We start from the raw sequence: 26,189 nt of genomic DNA, 5'->3' as shown, positions 1-26,189 counted from the left end.
ACAAAAAATTAAAAGTAGTTATGAATCTTCATCAAATGGGTTCAAAACAAAACATGAACTGGCTGAAATGCATAGAGCAACTGACAAACCTGAAGGAGTAGGAACACTAATTACCTCCCAACTTTTGATATGGACAAAAGGATATACTGGAGTGGGTAACCTTTCCCTTCTCCAGGGGATCTTCCCAACCCAGGGGTCAAACTCAGGTCTCCTGCATTGCAGGCAGATTCTTTACCCGCTCAGCCACAGGGAAGCCCAGGAATACTGGAGTGGGTAGCCTATCCCTTCTCCAGGGGATCTTCCCGACCTACGAATCGAACTGGGGTCTCCTGCATTGCAGGTGGATTCTTTACCAACTGAGCTATCAGGGAAGCCCTAAAGGATATACCATATCATCTCAATAGATGTAGAAAAGCATTTGACAAAATTCCATATCCACTCATGATAAAAACTCAGAGTATAAAGGCAATATACCTCATTGCCTTGTATAGTAAAAGCTATATATGACAAACCCACAACCAGCATCTTACTCAATGGTGACAAACTGAAAGCATGATCTATCACATTTTCTTACAAGTCTAATAATTTTATCTGGAAATGAGAGGTTATATAACCAAACATATTCTTTAAAAATTTCTTAAGAACTTAAAGATTAAAGAAAAAGATGGATGGGAATGAGCCAAGCATTAGAAAACCTAGATAAGCTAGTAACCATTAGGAAAAGTAAAATTAATGTTGGAGGAGGGGTGGCAGGAAAGGGGCTAATCCTAGTTAGTGTAGTAGGCATTTTTTCAAACTTTTGAGTAACCACTGACTTGCATGTTAGTAATTCAAGAACGTGAAAAAACCTAAAAAGCTGTATTAGATGAAGCTGCCTGTGCCTGATAACAAAGCCTGACAAAGCTGTTTAATTAAAGACTAATCTCAATTATGAGTGTAGTCGTAAAAATCCTAACTATCCAAAAACTTTTATCATCCAAGGAGCTTTACTTTAAGAATACAAAAATAGTTTAGATTAAAATTGAAAACTGTTGATTCCAGTAATATGGTAAACTAGATTGTAATGATATCTTGGTACGGCATACTTATACTATATCTTGATATAACATATGATATAAGGTGTATCAACATTTTACTCATTGGGGGAAATATAAAGCAGGCATCTCTCATGGTGGTCAGCGGCCACAGGGTCCCACATTGCTCATGGATGGCCACCTCAGGATTCCCCCAAAACTTTGCATTCCCCACCCCCATTCCCTGATATCTCTGCATTTGTGGCAGTTTCCTCGGCCTTGGCTAGCTTGGCAGTTGTTGGGCTGCACACTGCAGGCCTGCAAGCCTTGTGATTGCCCAGCCTCAAGACTGAAGAAGAAGCCCCAAAACAGCAACAGAGATATCAACAGTTTGGTGCACAGAGGATCCTTACGAGTTCAAAGCAAGGTCCTGGAACAGCACCTCATTGTGCACAGCAGCCACCTTAGCTACTCGGGGGAAGGAGGCTACCATTTATAGAGGGAATTGACGTCAGGTTGGCTCATCAGTTACCAGGGAAACCAGCGACTGGGCGTTGGACAAGCACAGAGGCAGTTACTGATTAAGCTCTGTAATTAACAGAATTGGATAGTCATGTGAGAGAAGCAGGGCCTTATTGAGCAGATGTCCAGAAAGCAAGACTGCAGCCATCTTGAATGGCCTGACAATACACTATATGATTATCTTTAATGCTGAGAAGACAGGGATTCAATATCTATTTCTTACTTGAAAAAGAATAAACTAAGAATAAGAACTTACAAACTGTGGGTATAAGACCTCTGTTTGCCACAAACTCGCATACACATACAGTAGACAGTCAATAACAAATGACGCTCTTTCAGCACGGTAGCCACAGTCAACCAGCAACAGGTAGGCTCCGTGGGTGGCAGAGAAAGGTAAGAGGCGTTCCTGTTAGACTTGGCGGCCTACCTGTGACTGCCTTCATTGCCTGTCACAAGTAATAAAGAAGCAAGTCGTCAGTTCTGTCTGAATGGCATAGTGGGGAAAAGGGCTGTAACACACCTTGTAGGTGAGCTGATCCTTAAATTGAGTCCAAATTCATGACTAAAAGGCCAAATTATAGAGAAAAGTTCCTTCACATGAATTGCAATCCTCAAATGTGTAATTCTGTGACTATCTCCATGTTTTACAGCCAGAAGAAAAGGTGTTGAAAGGGGAAATGCATCACTGGACAGACTGTTTATAAGCTGAGATCAGAGGCTCCTATCGGGGGATTACTGTTAGACTTCTCTGGTGGCTCAGACGGTAAAGTGTCTGCCTACAATGTGGGCAGACCTGGGTTCAGTCCCTGGGCCAGGAAGATCTCCTGGAGAAGGAAATGGCAACCCACTCCAGTACTCTTGCCTGGAAAATCCTATGGACAGAGGAGCCTGGTAGGCTACAGTCCATGGGGTCACAAAGAGTCAGACACGACTGAGTGACTTCACTTTCACTAGGTATTATAAAGAGATGTCTGAAGAAGAAGTCCGGTTAGCTCTAATCTGATTATCCTAATAGGTTTAGTTGGTACATAGTTGACGTTGGTCTGCTATTAATTAACAAATAGTCTTTATTTTAGCTTGAGCTTTAAGCTCTGATTAAACAATATGATTAATTAGAACACTTGAGACATGGTCTAAAATTGATGATTTGGGAGCTTGAAAATTACTCACCTCTAATTGTTGTTTCTCCCCAATGAATGTTTACACTTCATTCTTTGCAGACTTAGGGAAGCACCACTCTGTCGTGGCTGGTGGTCTCCTTCAGACCTCCCTCTTCTCATTTGCTGGTACCTTCTCCTCTAAGCATTTATCCATTGCCCACACCCTACAATTACTTCAATAAAGCAATTATTCTTTAGACTTATGGGGAAGGCTTCCAGTTTCACTTCAGTTTATAATTAAAACAATTCTTTCTTTTCTAGGATTGTAGAAATCTACAGTAGAAGATTGCAAGGTAACTTTTAAACTATTTTATTTACAGAAATCCATTTTTTATTAAGGGAAAAGTATTTTTTGTTCTTACTGCAAGTGTAATATATACATCTTATAAAAATTAAGGGAATTCCCTGGTGGTCTAATGGTTAGGACTCGGTGCTTTCACTGGGGTGACCTGGGTTCAATCCCTAATGAGAGAACTAAGATGCCCTCAAGCTGCATGGCATGGCACACAATAAATAAAAGAGTGAAAAAAACCTTGTTGGGAATATAAAACAGAAAGTCTACTATATTTCAAGCTTCCAGAAAAAATCATTGTATTTGCAGATTCCACCTTCCCTAATGGCTCAGGTGGTAAAGAATCTGCCTGTAATGGAGGAGACCTGGGTTCAGTTCCTGGATCGGGAAGATCCCCTGGAGAAGGAAATAGCAACCCACTCCAGTATTCTTGTCTGAACAATCCCATGGACAGAGGAGCCTGATAGGCTACAGTCCATGGGGTCGTGAAGAGTCAGACAAGACTGAGTGACTAACACTTTTCACTTTCATATTTTATTGCATATACCAACATTTAAAAAATCAACTTACTTTTATTATAGTATTTGAAAACAGGCTTCACCCTTTTTCCCCTTACCAAATCTTTAACTTTTTTTTTTCACATACACACAACCATGTTTTTTATTTTGCTGACTGTTCAGCATTCCATTGTACAGCTATGCTGTGGCTTGATTTAACCAATTCCTGCTCTGATATTTGGGGATTTTATCAGTTTTCAAATAAATGCAGTGCTTCAGTGAACACTTATGTTTTCAAAGATATTGTTTATTCAGCACAGGAAAATTTAGGTTAAATCACTGGTTGTCAACATGGCTCTGAGAGCAATTTAATAATTGGACTATAGCCCCTTTGTTAATCCTGTTGCAAGCTATGTATTCATTTATTTTAGTCTCCATCCATGGGGTGCTGGTTGTCAATATTCGGTTGGTCTTTCTGCACACGTAAGAGACAGTCGTCATTCTAATCTATTCCCTCCAGTGGCGCTGGAGGGCACCAGGGCTTCCTCAGTTCCCTTTGGCACCTGTACTGCAGGTGAGGGAATTGAAGAGGGACATCCTGTGGCCTGGGCGGCAGAGCAAGCAAATTGGTGAAAAGTGGTGGCTCTTCAACCTCACCAAAGTGTTGCTTTTTAAGATTTCAAATATTCTAGAAACAGCAAAAGCTTCCAGCTGTCTGTTTGTGTCAGACTCTTAAACTGAGCTCCTTGTCACATCCACAGTTCAGGAGCGCCTTACGAAGCAAATTGCTGTAGCAATCACAGAGGCCTTGCAACCTGCTGGAGTGGGGGTCGTGGTTGAAGCAACGTAAGTCTGTTTGCATTTAATAATGTCATAGTGGTTTTGGGAGTTGGAGGTGTAGGGAGTCATAGGCTTAGGTGTAGTGAATGTACACAACAGTAACAGCTAATGATTTCTTTAACTCTTTGATTCTCTGAGCAGAGTTTTCCGAATATATTGTCCCACATTTAAAAAATAGAGTTGTACCTAAAAACAGGTAAAAAGGGCAACTGAAGACACTTCTTTAAGTTAGAATGAATTTTGAGAATTATGTACATCTTGTGGGCAGTTTTCACCCATTCTTTGTGCATTGCTGGCTAACTTCACCCACCTTGGCCACCATTCTCTGGATCCCGCTTGATGAGACTGGTGTGCCTCAGTATTGCTCTGAATACCTAGGCTAGCTAAGTGCTGACTTGGTCCTGAAGATGGATCAAGTGAGAACTCTGAATTTCTTTTTCTCTAGAAGTTTTGTATCTCTGTAAACCTTTGTATTAGTTTCACCCAGGAAGAAAATTCCACTTTTCCTCCTCTGACTGGATGCCTTAAGGACTCAACCATTGCTAAAAATAATAGCTATAAGGCTTAGGAACTTAAAAAAATGTTTTAGACCAAATTTATCTAAGAAGTGACATTTTGACATACTTGATAACTGTGATTTAATCTCTTGGGCTGCTTTTATTTAAAAACCAAACCAGCAACTGTCTACTCCATGAGACTACCTTTGTTGCCTTGTTTCGTAGACACATGTGTATGGTAATGCGAGGAGTGCAGAAAATGAACAGCAGAACCGTGACCAGCACAATGTTGGGGGTGTTCCGGGAGGACCCGAAGACCCGGGAAGAGTTTCTGACCCTCATCAAGAGCTGAGCCTCAGCTTGTGCCACGTGGTTTACAGATCGTGCAGCTAGAAGCATTGTTTTGTCTGGTCTTAATTGTTTGTACATTCCACTTCCAGTTGTTACAGATGTGAACTCTCATCTTTATCATTAATTATATTTAATAATTATTTATAGCAAGTCAAATAAAAGTAATTAATAAAGGGGTAAGCCCTGTACTTTCTTCTTGCCACCTTTTAGTGGCAACATTCAAGAAAACTGCCAATAGTGTAAGTTGCAACCCCATGGACTATAGCCCACCAGGCTCCTCTGTCGCTGGAATTCTCCAGGCAAGAATACTGGAGTGGGTAGCCATTCCCTTCTCCAGGATAGTGTAAGTTACTTGTATAAAATCACTGCCTTTCAGGTAACCTGAGGGTGCTGGGAAGGGAGAAGGATTCATGTGTTTTGTTCAGAGTATGGTAATTTGATTCAGAAGCACAGGAATGTTGGGAATGGGAGAAAATTATGGTCAATGTGTTTATTTTACCCTCTCCAAACAAAAATGGTGTTGTGCTTGAAATAATTTATGTACAGTGTGCAGCATTGCTCAGCAAATTCAAAATCCAAAAGGCTCCACTTTAATCATGATTATTTAACCACCAATGACACTTTATTTTTATATATATTTTAAACTATCCAGTTGTAACATATGTCACCAAGGGAAGGTAGAGGAATATCTATGTATCTTAATTTCACTGTGAGTTAAAAAGGCAATTTGTACCCTCTATTCTTTTTAAAATTTAAGTACAGGAAATTAGTTCCTGGAGTTGTTTACGAGTATATTCTCATGTCAATATACAGGGATTTAGACATTTAACTCTCTGTGCCTTGAAGAGAATATCACACCATTTAGAGTGTAGATACCTTTGCCTTTTTTTTAAAAAAAGCCATTATTTTATAAGATAGTCCTGACATTGCGAATAACTAGTTCTCACAGTTCTGCCTTTTCATTTTTCTTGGGAGCTTACTTTGTGAGTTCCTTGTAGATGCCTCAAAAAAAATTTTTTTTTAACCTATCAAATATTTTTCTAAGTATTTACAGAAACTTTTGGAAGTGTCCATCATTTTCAGGTTTGCAGAACCATAGCTTCCGTGAACATGAGGGAATGCAGATTGCACTGTGAACTGTTTTGAGCTCTGTCCCATGTCTAATGAAAGAGGTTTTATTGGTGTCTGTGAAAATGCACCATCATTTTCTGGAATGAGTGTAAAATACTGGAAGCTGGTATACTAGTTTCCCATGTGGTCCAAGTGGATCTTATCTTTGGTGTGACTGTTCAAGTGGGATGGGTGTTTTAGTCCAGGAAGCTGCTGCCTTATTAATGATTATCTTAAAATTTCCTCCACTGGGGCAGTGTGGGCCAAATTGAAATGAACAACAACAACTAAAACCCCCAACTCTCTGCAAAAACAAACACAATTATTCCATGGAGAAGTCTCTGACGTGGAGAAGGCTGACACTGTGCTCTTCAAATTTATCCTGTTACCTTAACAAGGATTGACTGCATACTTGCTGTAACTCTGGTAGTCCTGTCTCTGCCACTCTGATGCTCTTTGGCTTATGCAAGGGCAAGATGGCAGAGGTGGTTTTTTGTTTTTGTTTTTCAATTTTAACTCTTCCCTATTTCTAGTTCCTTTATTTTCTCTGTATTTGGAGTTTCTAAAGTAGTTTAGTGGTTGATTCTGAGTTCCTTTTAAAATCTAACCTGATATAGACATTATCCTGCTTAACATTTAGACAGAGATAGAATTAACATTCATCTCATGCTTAGTATTTTAAAGTTTTTACAGCTGTGACTTGGAGGACCAAAGAAATTGTTAGCTGTTAATTCATCTTCCTGAGATCAATTGTATTCCTTTTTAATTCTTTAAGATTCCCTAGAAGTGTTCTCATAAAAGTTTAAAATATCCATGGTATCGGTCTAGAGTATTAGTAAATGCAGAATAACTACCTTGTCTGTTTTACTCTGGTCTGTAAGTTATTCAAAATTACCTTTTCATATCCGTGGCCTTGAGTTCATTTTGGGAGTTTTTAAGAGTTTTATGCATTTAAATAAACTGTTCAATTTAATTGTTCAACTTTTATGTATGGTGTATATTGTTCCTGAAGTTGGTTTTATTTAAATTATTAAAGTGTTATGACTTTGTTCTTGTGAAAATAGTTTCTTTTTGAACCACTGGTATAATATATCGATAAACTCAATTATTTTTATTGCATTCTGTTTTAGCAAAGATACCCTTCATAATGGCTTCTCTAAGCCACCAAGCTATTAGACTATAAATCCTAGAACATAAATTTACCCCCGGCTCTTTGTCTCCCTTTGGCTATTACTTTCCTCACCCTCCTGCAGTAATGGGAAGGGGAGATCTAGGGTAAGAGTAAGGAATCTGAATGACCCTCGTGTCCCTGTTCTAAGCCTAACTTTGGGTAACTGCAGCTCCTGAGAACTGGCACTGCTTTCTGTGTGGAGCGGCTGAGGAGGGAAGAGCTGGCTGAGACAGGGAACTGGGCAGTGCAGGGAATAGAAGAGTTTCTCTCTCTTTCATAGGGAAGAGCCTGCCTGGAAACTTCCAAGTAGGAGGAAAGGTTTTGCTGCCTCTTTTCTGTCCATGCCTGGTGACCTCATCAATCCATCTCTTGGGCAGTCTTCCCATTCCCCACTCCAACGAGGCAGAGGCCCCAGCCCTCACTGATTGTCAGCCTGTCCAGGTGCTGGGGCCACTGTAGTGGCCTGCTTCTCCTGGAAGGATCTGATAGCCTATAGATTGTGCTTTAAACTAAGCTAGGAAAGCACAAAACATTCCTTTTTTTTTTTTTTTGGCTGTGCCACACAGTTTGTGGGACCTTAGTTTACCTACCATGGATCCAATCCACATCCTTGGCAGTGAAAGTGCAGAGTCCTATTCACTGGACCACTAGGGAATTCCTGAAACATTCCTGAAAACCACAACTCAGAGCTGTCAATAAAACAATGAGCTGCCCAATAAGCCCAAGTTGCTGCTTCTGAGTTTTTTTCACTAAAGATTGAATTGGTTGAAAGAACAGAGCTGGAGAAATTATGCCTTCTGACTCTGGACTATACTACAAAGCTACAGCAATCAAAACAGTACAGTACTGGGCAAAAACTGAAACAGATCAGTGAAACAAAATAGAGCCAAGAAAGAAACCCTTGCACTTATGGCCAATGTATGACAAAAAAGGCAACAATATACAGCAGAGAAGACAGTCCTTCAGTAAGTGGTGCTGGGAAAATTGAACAGCTATAAATAAAAGAATAAAATTAAACCATTCTCTAACACCATACACAAAAATAAACTTGAAATGGACTAGAGACCAGATATTATCAAACTCCTAGAGGAAAACATAGGCAGAATACTTTATGACACAAATTGCAGCAATATTTTTTTGGATCCATCTTCTGGAGTAATAGAAATAAAAGTATAAATGAACAAATGGGATGTGATTAAACTTAAAAGCTTTTACACAGCAAAGGAAGCCATAAACAACATGAAAAGACAACCTATGGAATGAGAGAAAATATTTGCAAACCATGTGACTGAAAAGGGATTAATTTCCAAAATATCCAAGCACCAAATACAGCTCAATATATATATATATATATATATATAAAAGCAAAAAATAGGCAGAAGACCTGAATAGACACTTTTCCAAAAGACATACAGTTGACCAACAGGCATATGAAAAAATGCTCAATATTGCTAATTATTAGAAAAATGCAGGTCAAAACCACAATACTGTATCAGCTAACACCAATCAGAATGGCCATCACCAAAAATCTACAAGTAATAAATGCTAGAGATGGTGTGGAGAAAAAGGAACCCTTGTACATTGTTGGTGGGAATGTAAATTGGTTCAGCCACTATGGAGAACAATATGGAAGTTCCTCAAAAAACTAAGAATAGAGTTACCATGTAATCCAGCAATCACACTCCCATATATCTTCTGCCCTACTCATGTACAGCTTCCCCTTATCAACATCCCCCGCCACAGTGGTACATTTGTTGCAACTGATGAACCTATACCAATACATCATAGTCTCTCAAAGTCCATCGTTTACATTAGGTTCCACTCTTGGTGTTGTACATTCTATGGGTTTAGACAAATGTATAATAATATGTAGTCACCGTTATAGTATCATACAGAGTAGTTTCACTGCCCTAAAAATCATTCATGTTCCAAGATTTTATTCTTGGTAATGGAATTATTTTCTTTATTTCCTCTTTAGATTATTTTTTTGGTTGGTGTGTTTTCACAGCCTTTTTAAAGCTGTAGATTCACTCTTGTTCCCTTTCTTCCATATTCTCTTTTACTATTTATTTGGTCATTTGCTCTTGAGAAGCCCTATGTTTACCCCCAAGAAATGTTAAATGCTGGAATGTCTATGGCTGTCCAACCAAGGGAAACTTCAGCTGAGAGTAAGAGAAGGGTTATTTTCTTCCACAGCACTCCTCCATGACCTGTGCTCCTACTCCTGAGGCAGGCCGCCCCGCCCCCGCCCCCCAGTTTGGTCCTGCTCAGCCTTCACCTGGGACACAGCGCTCCTTTGTTTTGTAGCTCAGAGTCATCCTCCCAGGTATGGAAGAGAGTTCACTCCTCCTTTTTTGGGAGGGTCTGTCCTTTCTGGACAGGCTTCAGTTTTAAAACATCTACGGCATGACTTCCTTGGCTTCATCATGGTGGTTTCCCTGGCTTTCAAGATTTGAGTTAAGGAGAAAGTGTTATTGGAGGACTGGAAATGGTGAATCCCACAAATCTGGACATCACTTTGCTGGCCTGATCCTGGGGAATTCCAAGGTTTTAGATGGGCCAATTGGAGTGTTTGTGTGCCTGACTTCAATTACTTTCATTCCCATGGCCCTCTGAGCATGAATACCAGGCTCTGGCTGACTGGAGGGAAGTGAGTGCCACAGCCAGTCTTAGGTTTAAGCAGCTTCTTTTAATGCTCTCCATAATGGTGTAGTTATGACTTGCTTACAAATCCTGTTGGGATGACTCCTAGCACATGCAGTGCAAGGCCCTAATGCGTCCATCTGCTTTTCCTCTTATTTCACATTCTCCTGTTTGGTTTGAGCAATATGTCCACAACTCTGACCTTTTGAGAAATCCTTGAACTTTGGGAACTGACCATGCTGCCCAGAGAGCTGTGGTTTGGCTGTTGATCCGTGCTGAGAAGGCTGTGTTGAGGGAGAGGTGTGATGAAATGCCAGGGTGTGTATCAAAACTTCCTCTGAGGCTGTCATACTTAGGTTTTGTTGATTTTATCCTGATTTTAGAATGAGTTTCTCCTCTTTTTTCCTGAATCTTCTCATGTTTGAAAATGTGCCAAACGAATAGACAAAGATACTTGTCTTTTTGGAGGTTTCTCATGTCACTCGTGTGATGACACTAATCTTTAAAGTCATGTTTGATCTTGACTGGTATATTTCGTTATGGAGACTTTTCTTTTTGTAGGGCAATGTCACTTGTAAAATCTAAGGGTAAACTGAATGAGAAACAGAAACGCTAGTAAGTAAAAATCAGTTTAAAACAACCAGGGACCATGTAATTATTTCACAGTGGTCATCTGGAAAGTAACTTTAAGCATATCTAATCTCAGGGCAAAACTTCTCATTTCTAGGTCCTTCTGAAAGCTGACTCATCTGTGAGCAAGAAGCACGTGAGCTTGAAGTTCTCATCCAAAATCTTATCTGACTTTCTCTTGCTAAACAGTTGTCAAAATCACCTCCTAACAAGAGGGCTGAGGGTGACTTCTTATGTCAATGCTTGATCATTTTAGCAGAATTCTCATATAAATTTAATATCTAGAAGATAATTAGAACATTAAAAATATTTCATGTACTTAAAATATCAATAGGTCAACAATGAATTCTCGTGAACCTTTAGCTATTGGTTTGGGCAAAAAGTTTGTTCAGTTTTTCCTGTAAGCTGGCACTCAGTTCAGTCACTCAGTCATATCTGACTCTTTGTGACCCCATGGACTGCAGCACTCCAGGCTTCCCTATCCATCACCAACTCCCGGAGCTTACTCAAACTCATGTCCATCGTGTTGATGATGCCATTCAACCATCTCATCCTCTGTCATCTTCTTCTCCTCCTGCCTTCAATCTTTCCCAGCATCAGGGTCTTTTCAAATGAGTCAGTTCTTCGCATCATGTGGCCAAAGTACTGGAGTTTCAGCTTCAGCATCAGTCCTTCCAATGAATATTCAGGACTAATTTCCTTTAGGATTGACTGGTACTAGTAGCACTTAATTGCCTTTAACTTCATTTGAAACAATTCTGTTAGATTGTACTGTGACAGCTGTCATACAGCTGTGCATTAAAAAAAAAAAAACAACCCAAAATTGCTGAATTTTTGTGTAGCCATTTAAATATTGAAGATGGAAGAAAAAAGCAACATTTTTGGCATATTACGCTTTATTATTTCAAGAAAGGTTTCAAGAAAGGTAAAAACACTACTGAAACACACAAAAAAAGATATGGGCAGTGTATGCAAAAGGGGTTGTGACTGATTGAAAGTGTCAAAAGTGGTTTGTGAAGCTTCTGAAACTGCCTGCTGGAGATTTCCCACTGGATGATGCTCCATGGCTGGGTAGACCAGTTGAAGTTGATAGCGATCAAATTGAGACATTAATTGAGAAAATCAACATTATAACACGTGGGAGATAGCCGACAAATTCAAAATATCCAAATCAGGCGTTGAAAATCTTTTGCATCAGCTTGATTATGCTAATCACTTTGATGTTTGGGTTCCATGTAAGTTAAGCAGGAGTGGGGTGGGACCTTCTTGACCATATTTCCACACGTGATTCTCCATTTAAACATAAAGAAAACATTTCATTTTTAAAACATGTTGTAACGGACGATGAAAATTGGATACAGTACAATAATATGGAATGGAAGAGATCATGGGGCAATTGAAATGAACCACCACACGAAAGGCAGGTCTTCATGATGTGTAGATGGTGGGATTGGGGGTCCTCTATTATAAGCTCCTTCTGGAGAACCAAATGATAAATTCCAGCAAGTACTGCTCCAAAGTAGACCAACTGAAAGCAGCACTCGACAAAAAGCGTCTGGAATTAGTAAACAGAAAACGCATAATATTTCATCAGAGTAGTGCGAGATCACATGTTTCTTTGATGACCAAGCTTTGTTACAACCGGGCTGGGAAGTTCGGATTCATCCACCTGTTTGCCAGACATTGCACCTTCAGATTTCCATTTATTTCAGTCTTTACAAAATTCTGTTAACGGAAAAAAATTCCAATTCCCTAGAGGACTGTAAAAGACACCTGAAACTGTTCTTTGCTCAAAAAGACAAAAAGTGTTGGGAAGATTGAATTATGAAGTTGCTTGAAAAATGGCAGAAGGTAGTAGAACAAAATCGTGAGTATATTGTTCAATAAAGTTCTTGGTGAAAATGAAAAATGTGTCTTTTATATTTATTTATAACTGAAGGAAAATTTTGGCCAACCCACAAACACTGTAAAAGAGAATGTTAAAATCAAGGTGAAACCCCAAACCCTGAGAACTGATAATTTACGTCTCCTGTATTTTAGCTTTTTTTGAGGATGGAAGAGAAATCTTCCAGATTTCAAACAACCATATGCTGATAGGATGAGACAAAGGATAAGATTCATATCTTGGATCTTTCCAGACAGGCATGTTAGATGGTGACTAGAGAGGACTAATTGCTAGCTGGACCTGAGCTCAGGCTTGGGCATGGAGGAAACTGGTTTGGAAATGTGAGGGGTTCCCTGAACTCTGGTGCAGACTATGAGGGTTTCACTCAAGGAAGGGTATAATGTGGGCATAAAACCATTCTTCAGACAGTTGGGGATGGTCTTCTAGAGCCAGGAACACCAGCTGTCCGGTATCTTCCATTGCCTTTAGCCCCAGGCAGTCCTCTGTATACAGGGTGCTCTCCTGTGAGGGGATGGTTTTCTTGGCTTGGCCACTTCTGTAAAATCCAAACTCCTCGGAATCCAGGGGGTCCACAGTGGAATCACTGAGGAATATCACCATCACAGACTTCTTCAGGGCCATCATGTTTTTCTTGTAGGACTCACTGACACCTCACTCTGATTAATATCTGCCCAGAAGATGCTGTGGTTGTGGTTTATGTGCTTTATGGGGTGCCAGTATTCTGCTTGCACCAGGCGTGCTCATATAGCTTTGTTTGTAAGCCCAACATCCAGTGTTTTTCTGATCAAGTCATAGATGTGAGAGCTCTTTCCCAGGCATGGAGGAAGTCTAAAAACACCTTGATGTTGTCCCCCAACTCAGATGAGATTGCTCATGGGAGGTGATGGGCATCTCTGAGCCACTGCCTGTAGAAATTGGCCTCCCTGGGAGAATCCCATAGCATTGTAGCCTTGCTGAAACCTAGGATCTTTAACAAGAATCTGGAAAACTGTTGTTACTTGGGAGCTGAGATTCAAAAAAAAATCTGTTCACCACATCCTCTATCAGCGTCTTTCCAATCCTTAAAGATAAGACATACATTTCAGGTATTTTCATCTCGACCATTTTTTAAAATATCACCCATTCTTAGGGGATTACAACAGCTGTCTCCCATTCCATGCCAGAAATAATGATCATAATGCATCTTACATTCTGATAGTTACAGAGACCGCTTACCGCTTTAGACCCATCAGTGGCAGTGGTGCCAATGGGTCACAATGCCCTAGCACTAGGGGAGTGCAAGACCCAGGAAGGAAAACACGAGCCAAGAGCCACCATCTTGACTCAATCACATGACCGCACTCTCAGCAGCTTTGTTAAGAACATTTATTGCATTTTATCAGTGAGCAAGTTGGGGCTTAGGGAGAATTAAATGACTTGCCTTCTGGCCACTGGGTTAAAGAGAGGAGGTTCCTGTCTTGGTTCTCCATCTGTTGGTCATCCTGTTAACCAATGATCCTAAACCATGAGATCACCTCTAGCTCACCGTTGTAAATGAACAGTCTTTTCCAGTTGACCTCTGTAACTCTGAGCGCCCACTCTTTTGAATTGGAATCAGATTTTTTTTTTTAATTTTAGATTTTATGATCAGGCCTAGCCACATTTAATTATTGTGCAGTATTTGCTAAAAGAGAATTTCCCACCCACAGAATGTGTCAGCCTCAATATGTAGAATCAGATTTTTGAAGGTGTCCGCAATCGACTTTGCCCTATGAACTCAAAAGTGCTGCTGGGAGTACCTTTAAATTGCGGGGCGGGGGGGGGGGGCGCGGTGAATTGGCTACCTGTAGTTCTAGCTGATCACACAGTCTTAAATGCTCATACTTTAAAAATACCGCATATGTATTTTAAACTGGTAATATGTTGTACTTAGCACAAAATTCAAATGGCAGAAAAGAATATTAAGGAAAAAGCTTACTCCCACCTTCACCCTTGAGTGAGCTAGGTAACTGCTATCACCACAGATATTTTATGAAATGCTTTATTATTACTGCACAATGAGAAACCTTTCCTTTTCCAGCCAGTCTGACTGTATGTTCTTCCCGATGGTAGACTACGTGGTTTGAAAGTGGTAAGTGCTTTCCGTAACTATTAGAATGTAAGATCCATTTTGATGATAAATTTCCAGTGCTTTTTTAAAGTCAATGTTGGGTGCTTTCTCAAAAAATTGTTTAGTGAAAACTTCTCCCCTTCAAATGTGACCATTTTACAGAACTTTGACCATTTTAGCAAAAGAAAAGTGATTCTGGTGAGCTGTCTAAAGCAGAGGTTCATTTAAAATTTGGTTTTCTTTCACTTTTGGCCTATTTTTTTTGAATAGGCAATACAGTCACATACAATGTGAAATACACAAAAGGATATACATTGAAAAGTTTCTCTCTGTTCCCAGCCACCACTAGAAACTCCCAAAATCATTGTTTTTGTATCACCTTCTTACATCTGCTTCCAAAAATATTTAAGGCTTATGTAAGCAAAGTCATACACACACAAAATTATATCTATATTATATATATTACATATCTGTCTGCTTATTTAAATCAAAGATGCTTGACCATATGTGTTCATCAAAATTACCTGGGCAACTTTTAGATAATCCATGTGCCTGCACTCTGGAGGCCTTATTCACTATTTATAACTGTTATTTTAAAAAATTGCCCCTGGTTATTCTGGTGGGCTTCCTTGAATGTGAACCACCAGCCTGAGATACAATCATTCAGATCTGTGGAACCCACCACGAAGCTACCGGGCCCATGCCCAGGCGACTTGGGCAGGAAAACAGCTGCGTGGGTCACTTTGTGAGCAATCAGTTCCACCACCCAGGGTTAAGGGCATCTGCAACCACTCAGCTGATAAGTCTAAAGGTAAATTGTCCCTTAAAAGGGACTGTCTCCAGATTAATAAAATCAGGGCTGCAATTACCTGTGTATAAATCACTTAGTTCTCTGGCCTGATTTTTTTAAACACACCCTACTTTCCCCACTCTGATTTTTATAGTTATTCATCATACAAAACATAGAAAATATAGTAAAGCATAAAGAAAAAGAGGTACCCATAATTACATAGCCCAGAGGTAACTACTGGGAACATTTGCTTTATTTTACTTAGTTTTTAAATTGTGCAAGTAATATATGGACACTTCTGGATTTAAGCAAATCTACCCAGACATTATCTGTATGTATTTAGTATGTAACACTAATACATAAAGGGTAAGGAAGGACTTAATACACACACATTATTACACCTAACAAAAATCTACAATGATTACTTAATATCCAACCCATTCGGCATTGACTTTTCCCCAGATTGTCTGAAATTTCTTTTTAGAGTTTTTTAAAGCAACGCTTTGACAGATACTCTGCCAGATTTTGCTCCCTGCTTCTCCCCATGTGACTGTCTGCTGCTGCTGCTAAGTTGTTTTAGTCGTGTCCGACTCGGTGCGACCCCATAGACAGCAGCCCACCAGGCTCCTCCGTCCCTGGGATTCTCCAGGCAAGAATACTGGAGTGGAGTTGCCATGCCCTCCTCCAGGGGATCTTCCTGACACAGGGATCAAACTTGCATCTCATGCGTTGGCAGGTGGGTTCTTTACCACTAGCACCACCTGGGAAGCCCTTCCCTCTCTTAACTTTGTATTTTATACTGATGTGTCTTACCTTGTAGCTTTGTTTAAATGGTTCCAAGACATTCCAGGGTAGAAATGTTATAATGTAGCAATCAATTTCATAAAGATGGACTTTCAGGTTATCTCCGGTTTTTTATTATTATAAATAATACTACAGTAAGTATCTCTATTTCTTGAGAAGAAGGCTCAAGGTACGAATTTACTGGGACAAAGAAGTCCTCATCCTTCTTTCTTTCCCTCCCCCAAGTGACAAGAATGGAGAGCCTAGGACGAGCTATTCACTGCTCATCCCCTGCAACGTGGCCATCCTCTGCCTTGGAGCTAAATGTTTAAAAATGTTATTTATTTAATTATTTGGGTGCGCCAGGTCCCAGTTGCAGCATGTGACATCTTTTCAGTTGTGACATGTGGAATCTTAGCTCCCTGACCAGGGACCAAAGCCGGGCCACCCATATTGGGTGCATAGAGTCTCAGCAACTGGACCACCAGGGAAGTTCCTTATAGCTAAAATTTTTATAGCACACAAAGTAATTTCTTTCTTTATCCAGGGATACTTTGCATCTCATTTATCTTGGCAGGCTTACGTTTTAAATGGAGCATTTTATCAAAACAATTGTAGATTTACATACAGTTGTGGGAAACACTATGCAGATATCTCTTGTATATGTTCCCCCAAGGCTAAATTTAACAAAACTATCATATAATATCACAACCAAGATGTTGACATTGATACAATTCACCAATCTTATTCAGATTTTCCCACTTTTACTTGTACTCATGCATGTGTGTATTAAGTTTTATGCAATTTTATCACATGAGTGGGGTGGTGTACCCACCACTGTATTCGATACTGCATTCAGTTCCAATGCCACAGAGAATCTTCATATTGTCTTATTAAAATCATACCCCCTCCCTTCACGTTTTAAAAAGACTCTTGATAAATATTCCAAACTACTTCCTGGAAAGGTATTAGCAGAATTGGATATCATTCTAAAAATGTAATATATTACTGGAGAACAAAATTTTCACTGTCCTACCTTTATTTAACACAAAAGACTTTAACCGTCTTTTAATACATTTATTATCAACTTGAGTCTCAAAGAGTATTACAAATCCTTTCCTAGAGGATATAGGACAGGCAGTTCTTTCATTTCTTTGGATATTCAATTCTTCAAAACATTATTGTCAGCAAAAATCAAATCACTGAAGCTGCCAAATGCAATAAGCATACAGACTTCTATCTTTAACAAAGCTGATACTAACTTTATAGAAACTCTTCTCATGGTTTTGAGACAATAGTGTTTTCCTTAATGGGGTTTTCTGGCTGAGGGCAGACTGGAAGACTGTGAACATTATTTCTAAAAGGGATTTGATCTAAATCAAAAGATATTTACCTTTTCTAAGTACAATTCAATGAAAAATCATTTTATTTTCTTTGAGTAGAGGTCACCTCTGGGAGGAGGGGCCCTCACAGTCTCTCTCCCTGAGAAAAGAGCTTACTCTTTCTGCTCGTTGTTGGTCAGGATAATCCAAGTCATCATTGCAGCAGGCTCCTTTTGTGGGGTCAGAATTCTTACTGGTCTACAGTGAATCAGTGGGATCTACCTTTTAATATAAGCTATCATTTCTCGTAAAGGCAGAGCACTGCTGAACTTGGAATTGAGGAGATTATAAACAACAATATAGGGATGAATTTGGACTAGAAGGAATGTAAAAAACAACATAGGTGGGGATAGGTGGAATTAGAAGGGACTCTCCACAGCAAATACATCAATATAGCATGGGGAGTTACTTGGGCCAGGAATGCAATTTAGGATAAATCATTCCTCAGTTAGCCTGGAAAAATGAACACATACAATGCATAGAAGATTCAATTTAATTTTAGCCATGTAGTCATGCACATTTCAGATCTAGAAATCATATATGAAATATAAGCAAAGATCTGACTCTGAAAGACTCTCTCTCTTTCTCTCTTTCTTTATATATATATATATATATATATATATATATATATATATATATAAACATTAAATGCATATATCCCTTGCCCCAACAATTCTGCTTTGGGGAGTTAATCCTCTACATGTATTTGTATACATATGAAAGTGACATTTGTGTACAAGGGTATTGTTGCAGCATTGTTTATAATAAGAAAGCTCTTATTTATCAGTCATCTCTGAATCCAAAGTATGTGAAATGATTACATGAAGTTTGGATTGTGATTTTTAGCATCTTTCCATCCAGAGGCAGAACAGAATCTGATCCACTGTTCATTTTTATCCCTTGGACTCACACTGAACCAAGTTCTGAGCTTGGGCAAGTCACTTGATTGGTTCTTACTGAGACTTCTTCAAGGAGTTAGTTAGCTTCTCATTCTAAGAATAGCACGTGGCCAGGAGTCATGGTGTTCTTGACTGTCTTTTACATTAGAAGTCTGAGCAGGGAGGTTTGGGGGAATTTGCTGTTTGCTAAAGTGTTCTGTAAGCAGAGGAAGTGAGGGATGCAGAACTGTCCTCATCATTCCTTCCTTCTTACTCTTCCCTCAGGACCAGAAGCAAAAGGCCCCAAATCTACCTTATATAAAAGCCACACAAGGTATTACAGTTTGGAACGAAAGTTCAGGCCTGAGTTCCTATGATTTTGAACAGTCTTAAGCAACATCTGTATTTCACAGTCTGTTTTAAAGACACTTAATTGCTCTCATATTTTGTGGTGTACTGAGTTTGGGGAAGATCATTACTGGAGGTCTAGAACTTCTGTTAGTAGTAGGACACAGAGTTCTCTTTCCTAGCCTTTAAATACATGGAACACAACAAATGAGGTATCAGTGAGAAATGTAACCATGGAATATTACTTGTCTCTGTCATGAGAAATATTTAGAGTCAGCATGTAAATACTGATTACTGAGGTAACTAAAAATTGTGAGAAAACCTCTCTTGGGAGGAAGGAATATGAGTTAAATCCTCATCTGTCAATGCAGTTTAGATGACATGTAAACTGAACAATCATGAAAGACCAATTATGCTCAATTTTTAGGTAAGTAACTACAGGAGAAACAGCTAACTGACTTTAAAGGAGTGGTCTCTTTAAGTGGAGAGGTGGGGAGGACTCTGACTAGAATTATAAGCCTTCTGTTACTATTTGACTTGGTAAAAATTAAAAGTTAAAAATATATCTTGATCTACATATATAGAGCCAAAAAAATAAGGATAGGCATACTGTCTGTAATGATGATTTGAAATATCCTTGAAATGTTACAACTAAAGTTTTCAGGAAAAGAAAGATAAAAGTGAAGGGTGTGAATTCTTGGATGAAATAAAGGAATCATTGCTTTCATCTAATCAAAGCTGGCCTGAAATTTTGCATCTTTATTTCTCTGTAATTTGTGGGCCTTCTGTGTTCTAGATCAGGACTTGGCAAACTTTTTCTGCAAAGGGCCTGATAGTAAATATTTTAGGTTTGACAGGTTACATGGTTTCTGTTGTGGCCACTCTATATAGCATGAAAGCTGCCCTAGACAATGCATAAGTGAATGAGTGTGGCTATGTTTCAGTATGAATTTATCTAAGGACACTGAAATTCGAATCTCATATAATTTTTATGTGAATATCTAATATTTACATATAATTTAATGCCTTTTTGGTTTTCCTTCATTAAAAATGTGGAAATAGTTCTTAACTCAGATTTGGCCAGCAGGCCATAATTTGCACATAGCTCCCTTCCTTGACACCATAGGTGCCATTGATGGGGACAACACGGATCTTCCCTACACAGCTTTGTTCCCTTAGGTCTCACTGTGTTGTATGTTGAAATATAAAGATGAGTGAGACCACCCTCTGGGGAAGCCCCTGCTACAATTGGCTGGCTGTATCTGAAGCAAGAGTTCAGTGACTGGACTAGTCACCTTAATAATGAAGGAAATCTTGAAAGCAGAACCTCCAAATAATCTTGGGCCAATAACATCAAAATATGCAATAAACAGTGGGCTATGACACCATTTTGAGCCCCCACCCTTATCCATCCCCCCATTATGCTGTCCAGAGGCTCTGTGGGTCAAGGGGTCTCTGGGCTTGAACTCATGGTAAAATAATAATTTGGGGAATAATCATCACATTTGTGTTTTGCTAAGTTGTCCTATTCCCAGCCCCAAGAGTGGCATCATGCTTGGAAACTCATCTTCTCATGTGATTATAGTACCAGAACAAAAACTTTAGAACTTTTCTCTTGTGATGGTGCTTTTAAAGATTTTGGCACATAATGAACATTCAGTGAATGCTAGCTCATCACCATCATTCCCCAACTGCCTATAGTAGAACTTTCAAGCATCACAAAGTTTTAGGGTGGATGCATCAGAGCTCATTCCTTGCAAGTCATTCATTTTATAGATGAAGAAACTGGAGGAGCTCGACTGACTTGTCCCGAGTCACACAACTGTTAGTGTCAAGACCGATGACAAACTTTTCTCCTTGAACATCCCAGGGTGAGTATATCTGTTTGGAACTCTTTCAAAAGCTGGAAACTCTTTCAAACTCTTCAAAGTGAAGAGTGATATGGTAAAAGGAACATTGTCCAGGATCCCAAGGCAACTTAAAAGCAGCTCAAGTCCATTGCTTAGCCTTCTCTAAAACTGTCAAGAGCAAAACTACAAAGCTGCTGCTGCTGCTGCTGCTGCTAAGTCGCTTCAGTCGTGTCCGACTCTGTGTGACCCCACAGACAGCAGCCCACCAGGCTCTTATGTCCATGGGATTCTCCAGGCAAGAACACCAGAGTGGGCTGCCGTTTCCTTCTCCAATGCATGCATGCATGCTAAGTCGCTTCAGTCGTGTCCGACTCTGTGCGACCCCGTGGACAGCAGCCCACCAGGCCCCTCTGTCCATAGGATTCTTTAGGCAAGAATACTGGAGTGGGTTGCCATTTCCTTCTCCTACAAAGCTAAAGTAATCAAAATGGCATGGTATTGGCACAAAAAACAATAGAGATCCTGAAAATAAGTCCTCACACCTATGGTCAATCAGTCTTCAACAAAGGAGGCAAGAATACACAATGGGGAAAAGAGTCTCTTCAGCGAGTGGTGTTGAGAAAGCTGGATAGACGCAAGTAGATCAACAAAGTTAGAACACACCCTCACACTGTATGCAAAAAATAAACTCATAATGGTTTAAAGACTTATAAGGTATGACTCCATAAAACTCCTGGAAAACAACACAGGGAAAACATTCTTTGACATAAATCATACCAATGTTTTCTTAGGTTGGTCACTTAAGGCAATTGAGATAAAAGCAAAAATAAACAAATGGGACCTAATCAAATTTATAAGTTTTTCCACAGCAAAGGAAACCATAAACAAAATGAAAAGACAACCTACGAGAGGGGAGAAAATATTTGCAAAAGAGGTTTCATTTCTAGGATATTCAAACAGCTCATAGAACTCAGTAACAAAAAATAGCCCAATCGAAAAATGGGCTGAAGATTTAAATAGACATTTCTCCAAAGAAGACTTACAGATGGCCAGCAAGCACATGAAAAGATGTTCATCACTGCTAATATTAGAGAAATACAAATCAAAATGACAGTGAGGTACCACCTCACACCAGTCAGAATGGCCATCTTTAAAAAGTCTACAAATAACAAATGCTGGAGAGGATGTGGAGAAACAGGAACTCGCCTACACTGTTGATGGGAACGTAAACTGGTGCAGCCACTATGGAAAATAGTATGGAGGTTCCTCAGAAGACTAAAAATAGAGTTGCTATATGATCCAGCAATCCCATTCCTGGGTATATATCTGGATGAAACTCTAATTCAAAAGGATGCATGCACCACTATGTTCATAGCAGCACTATTTACAACAGCCAAGACATGGGAGCAACATGGAGTGATGATGGGTGGGGCATATATGCCCAAAGTGGGACTTTTCCATCAAACATTCAAGCAAAAAACATTGACTTGCAAGTTGTGAGACAATGATGAAAAGATGTTGAGAAAGGAAGACTGTGGGGTACAGAGAAGGTGGTCAAAGGGAGATACTTGTTTCACATGTTGGGTCCCTCAGCAAATGACAAAAGGTTCAGTACCTCCCCCACCCATAGCTTAGGACTGGGCTACACCTCTGTACACCCTCCTAAATTCTCTCCCAACAGCTTTAGAGGTGGCGCTGCTAGATGAAGCCTTTCCCTGCCATACATGAGTATGTCTTACAGGGTCTCTCGGTTCTGCTTCTTTCCCAAGTAAACGTGAGATTTGGATCCGGTCATCCTGGCTTACAGTCTTGAGCTGGAGCACTTAGTGGCCAAGGAGGGATGAATATCCAGAACGTCACCTGTGCCCAATCAGGGTGGGTCCTGATCTCCAGTGATCCTGTGGGGTGCTGACCATGCTGTGCTGGGTCCACGGAGGTCTATGGAGGGAGTATGTGTTCAATTACTGCAGCTCAAATTATTGTTGAATTACTGTCCAGACTTTCTGGAGGATTTGAATGGAGTTGGAATCATGCAGTCTATATTTCTCTGTTTCTGTCTATATGAAAGAAATATGAAGGACTGAATCACATCTATCCTTCCCAGAATATATGAGTTTTCAAATAAGCACAGAAATGAAATTAAGGCCAACAAGCAAATGCACACATTCTGCAGATAAATGAGTGAAGAGCTTTTATCTAGTCTTGTAATTAAGGATTAAAACGTACTATCCTCACACAAAATCTGCATGTCTCATCCAGAGTAATTATAAACTTCATCACCATCATGACTGAGTCAGGGCTCCTTCCATCCAGGGGGAGAGGCTCACAGATCACCAGTTTCTATTCCATTGGCAGGCGTGCAAGAGTGAGGACTGTCTTCTGGTCAGTCAGTCCAGTCTCCTGGTCACACCCTACTGAACTGAGGTTGTTAAGTGGCTGGCCTTGGGGAGGCAACAGTCCCCCAGGTGCACACAGAGTGAAGAGAAGATGGGTTCAAGGCGTGTGTAGCAATCTGAGCAAGGAACGTGTCTCATAAGGGCCCACTATGTTCATTTCCTCATCCATTCAACAAACCTTTAATCAAGTTAAACGTTTGTTTATGACCTTTTCCCCAGGCATGGGTCTAGACTCCAGGGGTAGAGCAGAAAAGAAAGCAAATTTCTACCTTTTGTGGAGGATGTCTTCCAGTGACGCAGGGTATGTCTTAGGGCTGAATGACAGGGGCAAGGGAGGGAGAGTGATGAGAAGATTGCTGTTTGGGGTAAGTGTTCAGGGAGATCTTTCCAAATCAGTGGCAACAGAACAGAGTGAAGGGAGAGTGACAGACAAGAGGATTCCTGGGGGGAGAGACTTGGAGGGATCTGGAGTACCGGGGCCTGAGGTGGGGGTGCATTTGCTTTTGGTGTATTTGAGCAACAGAGGATGAGACAAAGAATGAAATGGTTGGATGGCATCACTGATTCAATGGACATGAACTTGAGCAAACCCCGGGAGATGGTGAAGGACAGGGAAGCCCGGCGTGCTGCAGTCCATGGGGTTGCAAAGAGTCAGACACAACTGAGTGACTAAACACCACCACCAAGGATGAAGCAGTGTGTCTGTAGTCCAAGGAGAGAGAGGTGGGAGGTGGGGTCGGTCTGAGGGCCATTTAGGACTTTCACCAAGTGAGATGGGAGCCCTTGGAGAGGGTTGAGCAGTGAAGTGACCAGATCTGACATAGGCTTTCCAGGGGGCAGGGCTGTTCTGGGGAGAATGGAGGGAGGGAGAAAGCTGGGTGTAGCTGGTGGGTCATCTGCTGCTAGTTTCCGATGGTGGTTTGCACCAGGGTGGTTTTGGTGGGGTGTGACAAGTGGAAGATTATAGATAATTTTAAGGGGGAAACCCCGAGCACCTGTTGACAGGCTGCCTGCGAGGTGTGCAAAAAGGCAAGGTACCAAGGACGACTTTAAGATTGTTATCCTGAGCTCCTGGGAGAACGGAGTTCCAGCCGAGGCTCTAGATGGGATACAGCTAAGTGAGGCTGAGCCAAGGGCTGGGGGCACGGAAGCAAGAAAACCTGGAGTGTAATTCTTGATGAATTTCCCTGCTTGTTCTAATGAGGAGGAGGTTGCAACTGGTAGGCAGACTTGCTTGGTTTGGTTCTTGTAGTATTTATTAAATGACTGAATACATAACCGAATTTGCTGCTGAGGTTTAAAACTCGTGGCATTTTATATAAAAATCTGGATTTCCTGCTCTTTTAGTAAAGTGGCAGTTCTGGCAACCCAGGTAACAGCTGATTGGCCTCCAATGACAGCTGGTCCCTCTGGCAGGGCATGTCCTGTTCAGTGGACAGTCATACCCCCTGCCCCCTATTATCTTACCTTTGAGGCTACCCGTCCTGTGCCCAGTCTCCTCATTTGAAAGTAGTAATATATATAACAGTAGTACCTACCTCCTGGGGTCGTTAGGAAAATTGACTGAGATAATTCATGTGAAACACTAGCATAGTATCTATTAAATATTCAAAAAACACTTGCTATTGTGACCGTTATTACTCTCATTGTCATTATTATTAGCTGTCTGGTCTTACAGGGCTTTGAGTTTTCAGAAAGCTAGAAGGGAATTCTGACAGGAGCTGAGGGGTGAGTGAAGCTTCCCTTCATAAATGACAGCAGCAAACCACACAGGATGGGCGGCAACACAACTCCCAGACACTTAGAAAACAGTGTCCGCCCAGGTGCTATCGGCCTCACAGATCAAGGTTCATTACTCTTCTTCCGCAGAGCTCGGCACGGTGGCCTCGATCACCCGGTGACTCATCTAACAGCCTCGTGAGTTTGCCCAGCTTGCAGCATCACAAATTACATTTGCAGCCTGCTTATCAGGCAAGCTAGGAAATTAAACCTAAACGGCTATGGTGTTGCTAAGTAATATGGCTGCGTACACAGACACCCGAGGCTCAGACTGTCACAGCCCCATTAAACATCATTTCCCACTGTGGCTAATAAGGTTTGAAACCTTCAAAGGAAACCTGCTGTTCTTTTTTAAGGTCAGAAAATGGGGTAACTTGGTTATAAGCAAGAGATAGAATTTCCCTTCCTAGATGCTAGGGGTGTGTGTGCGTGTGTGTGTGTGTGTGTGTGTTCAAGATACCAGTCTTATGGCTGATGGAGGCGGAGTGGGGGGATATCAGAGGCAGCCATCTTGTCCTCAGGACCCCTCTGCCCTGGACCATGAGTGTGCTGTGGGCTAAGTCGCTTCAGCCATGTCCGCTTCTTTGAGACCCTCTGTCCATCAGATTCTCCAGGCAAGAAAACTAGAGTGGGTTGCCATGCCCTTCTCCAGGGGATCTTCCTGACCCAGGGGTTGAACCCGTGTTTCTTATGTCTCCTGCATTGGTAGGTGAGTTCTTTACCACTACTGAGCCAAGGGAGCCTGGTCAAATCCACCTCTGTGTCTGGCACCTGGACCCCTGGAAGTGTTTTCAGAGTGGCTGTTGGCTTCCCTCTGCCTGGGAATACTTCTCAGTGGATGATGGGAGCATTCCTGGTGATTTCTCCCTCAGGGAAGCTTCTTCTTTAGGGGGCTTTTCTCTTTCTGCAACGGGGCCCTCGAGCCCGGAGTGGGATCCTGGCCCTTGGGATGCTTGGGCAGCTGAGCCGGACCAGGGTTTCCTTTCTCCACTATTCTCCAGTCAAAACATCTGTGTCCGGTTCAGGGTTTGTCTTCTTGTGGACTCACCAGGTTTAGAGCTTGAGGGCACAGCTTCAGAGCGAGGCCAAAGCTCCATGGCTGCCTTAGTTTACCACGTAGGGACTTAGGGTGAGTATCTTCACCCCTGTGCAGCTCTTCTGAGACCCCATAGTTTCCTGGGGGCAGGGAAGCTGCCGACACATCTGGGCCATGTGGTCAGGGGGCTGGGGCAGCTGGAGCCCCTGGACCTCCCCAGCTCAAA

The 26,189-nt window shown here is 41.0% G+C and overlaps 1 protein-coding gene and 1 pseudogene across 5 annotated transcripts in view; one reads left to right on the top strand and one right to left on the bottom strand.

The window, feature by feature from the left end:
* The window catches only part of GCH1 (GTP cyclohydrolase 1), a 50,794-nt gene extending 43,451 nt beyond the window's left edge, over positions 1-7,343 (top strand). For 2 of the 5 annotated variants that reach the window (XM_081509448.1, XM_081509450.1), the window contains 3 exons: positions 2,957-2,988; positions 4,246-4,330; positions 5,047-7,343. In XM_081509448.1, coding sequence (XP_081365574.1) covers positions 2,957-2,988; positions 4,246-4,330; positions 5,047-5,173 — 244 coding nt within the window. In that variant the 3' untranslated portion in view covers positions 5,174-7,343. The remainder of the gene's footprint in view (positions 1-2,956; positions 2,989-4,245; positions 4,331-5,046) is intronic. The other 3 variants (XM_081509447.1, XR_014059333.1, XM_081509449.1) reach the window with 3 other exon arrangements.
* Positions 7,344-12,992: 5,649 nt separating this feature from the next.
* Positions 12,993-17,831, bottom strand: LOC145513851 (palmitoyl-protein thioesterase 1 pseudogene; annotated as a pseudogene).
* Positions 17,832-26,189: the final 8,358 nt, after the last annotated feature.

The sequence above is a fragment of the Giraffa tippelskirchi genome, chromosome 7, assembly GCF_054371585.1.
Source record: "Giraffa tippelskirchi isolate mGirTip1 chromosome 7, T2T-mGirTip1v1.2.pri, whole genome shotgun sequence".
Classification (NCBI taxonomy): Eukaryota; Metazoa; Chordata; class Mammalia; order Artiodactyla; family Giraffidae; genus Giraffa; species Giraffa tippelskirchi.
The sequence above is the reverse complement of the archived record's forward strand: the minus strand, read 5'-3'. Positions and strand labels throughout refer to the sequence as shown.